General features: G+C 38.2%; 1 protein-coding gene and 1 pseudogene across 1 annotated transcript; both read left to right on the forward strand.

Annotated features, from left to right (window-relative positions):
• The first annotated feature begins 1,897 nt into the window (after positions 1-1,897).
• Positions 1,898-3,830, forward strand: LOC109704370 (annotated as a pseudogene).
• Positions 3,831-7,053: 3,223 nt separating this feature from the next.
• On the forward strand, positions 7,054-11,685 carry LOC109704369 (26S protease regulatory subunit 7A-like). The gene is made up of 10 exons (XM_020225120.1): positions 7,054-7,294; positions 7,520-7,601; positions 8,172-8,263; positions 8,401-8,478; positions 8,601-8,662; positions 9,378-9,522; positions 9,671-9,889; positions 10,002-10,183; positions 10,290-10,465; positions 11,050-11,685. Exons 1-10 carry the CDS (start codon positions 7,211-7,213, stop codon positions 11,205-11,207), a joined length of 1,278 nt encoding a protein of 425 aa, XP_020080709.1. The 5' UTR covers positions 7,054-7,210; the 3' UTR covers positions 11,208-11,685.
• Positions 11,686-11,937: the final 252 nt, after the last annotated feature.

Here is an 11,937-nt window from a genome sequence, read left to right on the forward strand (position 1 = left end):
TGCGGTGTTAGCCGCAATCACAGCCTCTAACGAGAATATTGCCCGAATAGGACAATTATTAACTCGGAATGGGCAGCCGATAACAGGCTTACAAGCGCCTGTAATGACGCCAGTGTTACAAAATCATGTAACACCGGTAAACGGTCAACCTCAATACCAGGGGGCACCGTTTCAGAGAATTTATAGACCGGCAGTTGTCAATGCCGGCAAACAACCTGAGATAGCATGGGGGTTACCGCCTCCTCCACCAGTAGCAGCATACCAGCCCGAAAATGTAGGGGCTAGGGGGCAGGCTTCGAATGTACAAGGAGTTAACCCTATGATACAAAATTTTGATCTACCACAAGGACCAAATCCAGTACAAGCAAAAGTCCCCCCCCGGGGGAATAACAATGAAATTTATACGCAAATAGAGGAAGCCATCCGAAATACATTCGGAATAGGCGCAAGGCTAGCAATGCGGCCTGTATTTAGATCACCTTACCCTGCGAATATAGACGCAGAACATCCATACCCGGCAAATTGAAAAATGCCGAAGTTTGATAAGTTTTCCAGAGATGAGACCGAGAACACGATCGAACATGTTGCACGGTTCACGGCACAATGCCGAGAAGCCGCAGTGGACCCATTTTTAAAGTTAAGATTATTTAACACCTCATTAACCAAGACGGCTTTCACTTGGTATACAAGTTTGCCGGCTAATTCCGTCCGGAATTGGGACGAATTAGAAGAAAAATTTCATGAATAATTCTATATAACCGAACCAGAATTATCGGTTGCCGATTTGGCTCAGTTCAAACAGAGAACGGGAGAATTGATTGATGAATATTTGAACCGATTCAAGACGGCTAGGAGCTGTTGTTTTGTGAGAATGCCAGAGTCGGAGTTTGCCAAAATGGCATTTCGTACGGCTTGCATTTTAAAATTAAAGATTATTTTGAAGACAAATATTTTTCAAATTTTTTCAATTTGGGAGTTCGAGTTGTTCAATATGAGCAATTCCGAAAAGGAAATAATGAAGATCGACCCAATGGAGCCGAAACAAAGAGTGGAACAAAAGGAAGGAGAAACATATCTCATTCCTTGAAGAGTCTTCGGCTCGTGAGGAGCCGAATTCATCTGAAGAGGCTGAAGATTTGGCTGATGAAGCCGAAGTATATGCAGTTGAGATTGTAAAAAGTCGACAGCCATACAAATGTGCTTTGTTAAAACCTGCTAAATCAAATTCATTAAGCATGAGATTTAAGCTGTCAAATTCACAATATCGAGATTTAACTAGACTAGTTTACCTGATTTTGTAAATGCATAGTTCTTATTATTAGTTAACTGTAGTTGCACGCAATCAAATGGCTTATAATTTGCATCCTGTGAGGAAACTTTGGGTTCTTCTTGCTTGAACTTCTGAAAGTAAAAGTCCTCGCTTGAGCAGGTGTAAAGTAGAAAAATTTTCTGTTCTCTCAATCCGGATTAAAGATGTAATGAATTGTAGTTTGTCAGAATTCTGACTATGTGCAGGAATTGGAATGGTAGTGGAGTGTTACTGTGCGAATGACATGAAGACCTAATTCGTTTAGTTGAACAAGCTACTATTTCCAGCATTAAGAAGCTATCTGTAATAGGAGAAGGATAATTTTAATTTATTTTATTATTTTTCTGTAGTCAACCTTTCATTCTCAGCTGTGTGGATTTGAATCATGCAAACAACCTCCCTAGAGACAACTATAGACTCCTCCTAGACCCTACAATGATGGTAGCCTTTTCTATTGTGTTGCTCTGTTATAGCCTATGATTTTTGTATATCCGTGGTAAAATAATGTTACAATGATGCTCTTAATAGGTTTTGATGTATTTTCTCTAGCATTTTTCTCTCAGTATGGAAGCTTTGTCTGCTATATGACATCACAATTTAGACATAGTAATTCCATGCCAATATGACCATAAATTGTCCTGACTTTAGGTGGCATGCAACTTGGAGGTGGGATCAATTCGGACAATGCCATGACTTATATCAAGGAAGGTGCAAGCCACGTGATTGTTACATCAGTATGTGATTTATTTATTTATTTCACAGACATTGTTTGCTTGATTGAGCAACAGCATAGTTATCATGTCCCTTTTTTTTTATTATACACAAAATACTTCTGGTTTGCATTTGCTCATATCAATCTTTGGAATGATCATAATCATTGTTTTGTATGTTTCTCTCCTGTACTCAATAACTTTCACATAACAAATAGTTTCATAATTGAAATTTTTTCTGCTTTGTAGTTGAAAATTTAGAAGAACTTAAAATTCCAAAGTTCTAATGAAAGCTAATGTACTAATGTTAATCTCACAAGTCCCTGCATTTCAAAGTGTAAAACACATTACTCGGGGAGCACAGGTTCTCTACACATATTTAATGCTTTGCCCGCCACTAATATATAGTAAGTTTATATGTCAATTCAATGCTGACCTTTTTTATTGAGTTCATAGTAACTATTTAAATATTTGACTTGCAGTATGTTTTCAGTAATGGACAAATGAACCTTGAACGGCTTAAACATCTTGTTGGTATGATTGGAAAGCAAAGGCTTGTCTTGGATCTTAGTTGTAGAAAGAAGGTACAAGAAATTTCCTTAATTTTGTTGGTTTTACTTATTCACTTATTTCATCCTCTAGCTACATGCTATTGACATCTACAATTAGACTTCTTTTTTGTGCATACCGAGTTGATAGCAGATTTTGTTTCTTTTCAATGGTAGTATTATTTGATTGTAGAATTTATGATTTTGGTGCAGAATGGTAAATACACCATTGTTAATGACAGATGGTAGAAATTCGGTGATGTCATTCTAGAAGAGTAGACATTGGAATTTCTTGCAACCTATGCAGATGAGTTTTTGGTTCATGGAGTTGTTGTGGAGGGGAAAAGGTGGCTTACTCTATAGTATTTCTACTAAATTCTTTTTAAAGCAACTCAGAGCTTCTTACTACTCTACCTTTGGCATACCATTTGGTTTTTCGTAATATATCACTGGTTTTTTCTTTCACCTCTATCACATTGCGAATGGTTAGCATTTTAGTATTCTGATGGACTCGGTCAAATATAGGCTCCAATAAGAACTTATTCGGTGACTATATTTTCTCTGTTTCTAATTAATGTTCTTGGTGCTACGACATGCTAGGAATTGATGAGGAGCTTGTGACCATGCTTGGATGCTACTCACATGTATGTAATACCTTACTTTCTGTTATTCAGTTTTTTCCACATGTTTATGACTTATTTCCCCTGACCCAAGAAAGAGCTCTGGTTTTGCTAATTTGTCACTACAGGCCTTCATTAAAGACGCTAATTATTGTATACTTTCATTTTTAATATTAGCTTTTGTGTTTCTAAAATCTAGTACTTTACAGGTGTAGTGTCTTTTGGCCCAACCTCAAATGCAACATTGCATCACTGATGAACTCAACTTTACATTGCCTCTTTATAAAATTAGTACTCCTGTTTTGCAGTATATATTAATTTGTTTTGAGCATGAAAGAGATTTAACTTTGTTTGTACTCAATATGATCAGCGGATGTCGATAAAAAACTCCTTATACTTATAGCTCAATATTTTCACATTGTAGATTCCGATAACTTATGCTAGTGGAGTCTCAACAATGGAAAGGGCCGCGTTGATATTACAGTTGGAAGTTCTCTCAATATATTTGGGGGCAATCTACCATACGAGGATGTCGTCGCTTGGCATAACAACCAATAGCTTATGGTTACCTAGTAACCCTAAAGAAGTCGGCAATTACGTTCAATTGAATCAACTGACACAAAATTTTGAACTCGTGCTTCAAATTCGTTCTGCAACATTTTCTACAAACTACTTTTGCTATATATATATATCTAATGCTTTAATGTTAAGAAACTTGAAACTTATCCCGAGGCAGCGGCATCTCTGATGTAATTCCATGTGTATCTGTCTTATTTGTATAACCAGTAGGAATAATGTCTGTTGTATTTTGTAAGGAGGAACATATTAATAGACATTTTGTAGAACCTATTCCAGTTTTAGTGAGAAAGTTTTTGATATTTTTGAGGACAAGCAAGACCTTGATATTCATGTAATCTTATTTCTTCTAATTTATTGTTAATATATCTTAAATGCGAAATTGTTGCTTTTCACTGCCTTTGAAGCATTTAAAGTTTGTTTCAGAATTTGCAGATTGTGTGTGCTGTACTTTTGATGGTTTTGATTGAAATATTGCTATTCCATTTTTGTTTTCGGAATTGATGTAAATGAACCTGGGTTGTTGTTGTTGTTGTTGTTGTTGTTGTTGTTGTTGTTTTCTTTTTTTTTGGGTAAACTTAAAAACCATCCCTGTGGTTTTGCACTTTCTCACTTTAGTACTATGTGGATTAAAGTGTATCGCCAGCTAGTGTCATGTGGTTTCATTTTTATCTTTTCGTCAGCTTCTTCGTTAATATTTCATTAAATTGTATACAAAAAAAACTTTAGATATCCACCTAGGTTTATCGAATATTCACTTTAGTACCCTTTAGTTTTAACTTCGTCACTAATTTAACAAAAAAAATTAGTGGAATTGATAATAAAAAGATACAAATAAAATCATAGGACACTAAATTGATACACTTTAAACCATAGGATACTAAAATGAAAAAGTGTGAAACCACATGGGTGGTATTTGAAGTTTTTTTCTTTTTTGGTTAATTGCATACACGTCCCTACAAACATGGTGAATTACAAATATATCCCTGCAAAGCTCAAATTTCATAAGTTGTCCTTGCAAAAGTCCTAATTTATTCAGATATATCCCTCTGGTTAGGATCCGTTAGAAAACTGTTAATTTTTTAACAGTATACTCGTGAAATGATAATTTTGCCCTCACAAATATGTCCCTCCAAAACAATTTGCAAAAATGTCCTACCTTTAATTTTTCACCCGCTCTTCTCTTTCCACTGTCCTTCTTCGGCTGTGGAGTGTAGACTGACAGTGGTAGGCAGGATCGACGACGACGACAAAGAAGAAGAACGAAGGAGCAAGAGCAAGATATGAAACAGTAGAAGAAGAAGCGTGGAGCCGTTGTGGCCCGCCGCGCTCACCCCCCCCCCCCGGCGCGGCATTGGCCCCCCACCCGCGGATACCGCGCCCCGATCTCCCCGAGTGAGGAGGTTTGCGTCGCGGTGAACTGCTTGATTTGCCGTCGGAAGCGGGCGAGTCGCTACTGTGTGCGGAAGCTTCTGGGGAGGTTGGGGAGCGGCAACTCTGCTCCACGAGGCAGATGGCTTACGCACTAGGGTTTCCCCGAGGGACGGAGGAGCCTTTCCGGGAGGGAGGTTTGCGGGGCGAGGTTGGAGAGGGTCACCGCTGGCCGGAGAGACGATGCGGGAGTGCGGCTGGCGATGCCGCCGCCACCCGCCGCGGAAGGATCGCCGCGGTGCGGCGGCGAGAAGATACGCGGAAAGGAGGCGGCGTAGTATCACGCATCGGCGGTTCCCGGCGACCATGACTCCTCTTCTCCCGTCGGGAGTCTGCGCACATCTCCTCCCTCACCGGCAACGAGAAGAGGAAGGAGAGGGAGAGAAGAAGAAGAGGTATTATTGCATTCAATTATTAATAACAATGGTTAATGTATTTTAATTGTGTTAAATAAATATTTTCTAACGAAAACTAACGTAATGGACTATTCTGAAATATATTAGTACTTTACAGATGATAACCTTATGAAAGTTGAGCTTTGCAGGATGATATATCTGCATTCACCATTGTTGTAGGGACGTTAGTATGCAATTAAACTCCTTTTTCATTTTTTTTAGGAAAGTCTGCTAATCAATTGGATTCGTATAAAATAATGATAAAATAAGTTTTACATACCAACTCAAAAATTTGTATAAAAGGAGAAAATGGATAGGATTTAGATCTCGAAATCGTCAAGAATTAATGTACCGTGTCACTTCACATACAGGCGCAAATCACAAATAGTCAACTCTACCTATCATTGTCATTCTGTTGACATGTGGCATCGATCTAGGCGTCGGACTAAAACTTGTCTCACCACCATAACATGTTGCCGTGAATAAGAAGTCGACTTATTTTGTAATTTTGCACTCACCCTCCTCACAAATTCACAATTCACCTCTCAGGTTGAATTTTTTTATAAATAATCCTATCAATTTTTATAATTGTAAAAATAGTTTTTTTAAAAAAAATAATTATAAAAATAGACCTCTAAAATGCGGTGAATGATTCACCGCATTCATAACTCCTTTATAGGAGTAGAAAAAGAATAAAAGGTTCACCGTTTTTACCATCGTAGAAATATAGAAAGAAGTAAAAAAAGAAAGAAAGCGGTGAAACCATTCACCGTTTTTATAGTACTATATTTATAAATAAAAATTTAACAGATATATTTTTAGAATAAAATTTTAGGAGAAATGTAATGTCCCGGATGGGTTGAGGGTGATTTGGGGGTGAGTTTGAAAAAGAGAAGGAGAGGTACGTAGAGAGACAGAGGGAGATAAGGAGGAGTGAGATCATTAGGAGGAAGAGAGTAGGGTTTAAAAAAAAATAGAGGAGAGTGGGAAGAGATGAGAGGGGGAAGGAGAAGATTAGAGAAATAGTGGAGAAGAAGAGGATAATTGGGGGAAGAAAAGCTAATTCATTTCATTCTCCTCCTGTTTACATCTTTAGTTGATATTTATACCTCTACTAATGCATACTGAAATGTAAAATTAACTTGCTAAGAGGGCTACATTGCAAAAGTGAAAAATAGGAGTATAGGCTGGTGTAACTGGGCTTTGGTTTGGGCCATCCCGGTCCAGTAGACTGGTTATCGGGAAAACGGGCATCGGTTCCACTCTTCTCCGCACTATCCGCGAACCGGCGGATACTGGGTTCGCCAAATCCACCCGACCCGCCCCTGGGTTCATCCGATCCGCTTGTTAACGGAAACGGGCGTCGGCTCCGTCCTTCATCGCACCCTCCGCAAACCCGGCGGGTCTTGGGTCCGCCCTTTTGCCTCCGCTCCAGAAGACTGCTGCTTCGACCCGCTGCGCCTCCTTCCCCCACTACTATTTCTTCAGGGTTGTTACAAGAAACTATTTCACTAAAAAACCCTCTCAGCTTTCTTCAGCAACAAGGCGCACGGCTGAATCACTATTACCACTCGAGGCTGTAGAGGGATCGCCGCTTTCGCTACCTCCCCTCGACCTCGCCATGGCTCCGGAGGCCGAAGACGAGTTGAACGAGAAGAACCCGCGCCCCCTCGACGAAGACGACATCGCCCTCCTCAAAACCTACGTACGCATCCCCTAATCTCCTCGCTTCTTTGGTTCGCCTCGATTTAGGGCTAGGTTAGGTTACTTTGTTTGTGCATCAGATTCCGCCAGAGTGTGGTGATTTATTAATACCTTTGTTGTTTGGATCGATTGTATAATAAGGGTTTGTGTGGAAACTATTTGATGTTCCTCTTATTTTGTTTAAGTGCATTTATGGTGATAAAATGAGAATTGTGTGATATGGCAGGGTCTGGGACCTTATTCTGAGAGCATAAAGAAGGCAGAGAAGGAGATTAAGGAGATGGTGAAGAAGATCAATGATCTATGTGGTGAGTAGTGTGTTAATATCATCATATGCCTAAATATGTGTACATACAAAGAAATGGATGTATAAATATGTAAACTGGAACTTGTTTTGCTTTTTTTTTTTTCTTGTAATGAAATAATTCGACTCTACTTTCTCAAGTGATAAGTAAAGAATCATTCTTTTGACTCAAGTTTTGTGTACTTAAGCAGCTGATGCATATTATTGATGTTTTAAGTTATAGTTCCATAAAGAATTGAGTTTATGTTATTATAGTCCAATTCTATTATGTAGCAAAATCAAGCATACAATGGACATTACGAATGGATACATAGTAAGATGCTTGAAATAGATATGTGCTTTTCAAGGTGGTGTCTTTTGTGGCTGGATTCGGTTGTCGTTACTCATGAAGAGCTAATTTAGATATAAAATGCTTTCTTTGTTTTCTTTAGATTTCTGAAAGAGTATTTGGAATAAGTTGATTCCACAGCTTATTTAAACTAGCATAATGTAGTGATAGGTAGTTTTTGTTATCAAATTATGTTGCTATTATATTCTTGGAACCTTTGAGACATTTTTTGTTATGAAATGCCAGGAATCAAAGAGTCAGACACTGGTTTAGCTGCACCTAGTCAGTGGGATTTAGTTTCTGACAAGCAAATGATGCAAGAGGAACAGCCTCTGCAGGTATTTTTGTCTCAAATTTGCATGAATTTTAGGTTTTCTTGCTTGTTTTATTCTGTGATATCTGGGAGTTTATTAGTGAACTTGTTTTACATCTTACATATGTTTGGTGTCTGACTAGATTGTTGTTTCATCAAAAGGTTGCTAGGTGTACGAAGATTATTAGCCCGAACACAGAAGATGCTAAATATGTGATAAATGTTAAGCAAATTGCCAAGGTATACTTTTTTAGCATGTAATGCTCTTCCTACTATATTTACTTCCCTGGACAAATGGACAACAACATGGACATCCCAAGTTCCAACTTAAATTTTCTCTTTCTTCTATTGGACTTGTGCAGTTTGTGGTGGGGTTGGGTGACAAAGTCTCTCCAACTGATATTGAAGAAGGCATGCGAGTTGGGTAAGGCCACAATACCATTCACTTGATTAGTTGTCTCAATTTCTTTTCTGTGACTGCTTCATTTGAGGTGTATTAGTATTTCTAACTGTCTAGTGTGCTGTTATTGATGTTTTCATTATAAATAGCAATAATAGTCCATTACCCATCCTCTCCATTTCCCCACCACACCTAAAGCTATTGTTCATATAGAGATTAACAATAGAGCACAATAATTTATTAGTGCAAGATTATTTCTAAAGCAACTAATTGGCAAAACAGACTTGAGTTACATTATCACAGTGATGGATGGCCTTGGCACCTAGTTGCTGGTTGTGACAACATACTATCTACAAGGAATTATACATCTATCTTCTTGGTGCTGTCTTTTGAGTCCTTTAATCTGGTATTTGTATGAGCATTATAATACTTGTAGGCCGTCAAAGCTCCTGTGACATACATAATTACTACAGAGGTGGATGTCGGAATCAATCTTACCTGGACTGTATGTTCTGTTGTGCAACTGACAATATTCAGTTTAGATGACCTTACATTATATCGCATCAAACCATCTGCAGCGCTTCAACACTTCTTGTATCTATAAGCATTTGTGGCATGGTGCAGTTAGTTATGCGCAAAGTTGTAATCAATAATTTTACTAGGACTGAGACTTTTACTGAGAATCTCAATCGGTGTTGGTTGGACGTCATTGTTTGATCTAATAATCTTTCGTTTGCAGAGTTGATCGAAATAAGTATCAAATCCAGATTCCTTTGCCACCAAAAATTGATCCAAGTGTTACAATGATGACGGTGGAGGAGAAGCCTGATGTTACATATAACGATGTTGGCGGCTGTAAGGAGCAGATTGAAAAGATGCGAGAGGTATGCCTTTTTTTGTGATTGAAAAATATCATGTTGTTATTGCTTATTCAGGTTTTACAGTAGTGTAAATTGATTATACATATAGCGGGTACCTGCAAGTTGGTCAATGACTGCATCATTTTCGTTTTCTTTTATTATTCTTCCTCAGGTTGTGGAGCTTCCAATGCTTCATCCAGAGAAATTTGTGAAGCTTGGAATTGATCCTCCGAAAGGTGTCCTTTGTTATGGTCCTCCTGGAACAGGAAAAACTCTCCTTGCTAGAGCTGTGGCCAACAGAACTGATGCCTGCTTTATTCGTGTCATTGGAAGCGAGCTGGTTCAAAAGTATGTTGGAGAGGGAGCTCGGATGGTCCGCGAACTTTTCCAGGTTGTTTGGTTTCCGGCGATTCAATGGCGAACTTATTTGATTATTGTTCTTGGATTTCCTTACTGTCGTAGTTATTTTCATTGTTTGTCTAACAAGTAGTCTTGTCATTTAGATGGCCCGTTCAAAGAAGGCATGCATTGTCTTTTTTGATGAAGTTGATGCTATTGGCGGTGCCCGTTTTGATGATGGCGTTGGTGGGGACAATGAAGTTCAACGTACTATGCTTGAAATCGTCAATCAGCTTGATGGTTTTGATGCTAGAGGAAACATCAAAGTTCTAATGGCAACCAATAGGTTCGACAGCTTGATGTTTTCTAGTTTATAGCTGTACTTCAAGTCAACTCTTAACCATGCCCTTAGAACATATGAATTCATCTTCCTCTCTTTCCAAACTTTTCAGGCCTGATACTTTGGACCCGGCTTTACTCCGTCCGGGAAGATTGGATCGTAAGGTTGAGTTTGGTCTGCCAGACTTGGAAGGTCGCACACAGATATTCAAGATCCACACAAAAACAATGAATTGCGAAAGGGACATCAGATTTGAACTTCTTGCTCGTCTCTGCCCCAACTCCACTGGTGAGCATTTACTGAAGTGTTTCTTTACCTCATTTCAATAGTATTAGTGGTTTGTCTTGATAATACTCTATCTAACAATTAAGCAAAATTGAACAGATCTTACCTACCTGAACTTAAAGTTGTTAATTTACTATCTAAACTTATAGTTCTTTTGTACCTCTTGTTCAAAACTTGGTGATATTTGCAACTTCTTTGACAGGGGTATTTTATAATCTAATGGGTTAATTTCTTACTTGATAAAATATTCTATAACCAATTTGACAGAATCCTTTTTAAGTTTTGACAAAATCAGGTAGAATTTTCTGAAGTCGAAAAGTTCTTTGATAGAGGCACCTATTTTAAAATGTTCTATAATTGATGTAGCTCTATACTTTTTTATTTTACAAGTTACTATGCTCCGATACACTTTTTTTTTTCTCCTTTTCTTTAAAAGTAAAAAAAAGTAAAAGCCAGTCTGAATGCTTGGAACTTAGATGCTTGGTGTCATATGTTTGTCTACGGTCTATTTTACTTGGACAAACATCAAAATTGCTCTATTTGTTCTTCATAAGTTTCTAACTATTTCCTGTATCTCTTTATATTAGGGGCGGACATAAGGAGTGTGTGCACCGAAGCTGGGATGTATGCGATCCGGGCACGCAGGAAGACGGTAACAGAAAAGGACTTTCTTGATGCAGTGAATAAGGTTATTAAGGGTTATCAGAAGTTCAGCGCAACGCCCAAATACATGGTCTACAACTAGCAGCACTGCTCCTGTTACTCTTTATCTCGGAACGAAATATCACCGTAGTGTTGGCATATGATTTTCTACCTGGTAATATACATCTTTGTACAAGCAGGATCCCTAATTCCCAGTGACCAATGCCTTCTCTTTTCTCATCCATAGATTTAGACTATGGTGTGCTTGAGCAAAAGGTAGTGGCTCTTTTCAGAAATTAGATGATGCTTTATCTTGATGAAAGATCCCAGTATTAGCCATGGTTTATGTTTTCTTGTGTGTTTGTTTGTGTTTATGTCAGAAAGATGATAGCACGCCAATTGATCTGTTAGTTATTTTTATTTCTACGTTACTTCTGTAGAATTCAGGCGGTGGTCAGCTGGTTGCAAGTTAAACGAATGGTTATCGAGAAACATTTCTCGTTACTAGCTTTTATTCTATCCTGAGGAACTGAATTATATTTGTCTCACTATTTGTGTTTCTAAGCTCAAATTTACATGCATCACCTAACAGTCCTAGCTCAGCTATTGAAAACTGTTTCCTTTTTTGTTTGTCAACTAATTTTGATTGTCATGCCCTAGGCTATGGGTTTTTTGTTTTCTCTGTTTGCTGTTTAATTTATCACGCGCTTGTAATTTTCAAGAGGCATATTTGATTTGTCCGTCGTAGATGCATGAATGAAGGTGTTGTTTATGAGAATTTATGCCATATATAGGTGAAAAGAAATCCACATGTTTATTTTAGTTGCAGTATT

Source organism: Ananas comosus, unplaced genomic scaffold (assembly GCF_001540865.1).
Source record: "Ananas comosus cultivar F153 unplaced genomic scaffold, ASM154086v1, whole genome shotgun sequence".
NCBI lineage: Eukaryota > Viridiplantae > Streptophyta > Magnoliopsida > Poales > Bromeliaceae > Ananas > Ananas comosus.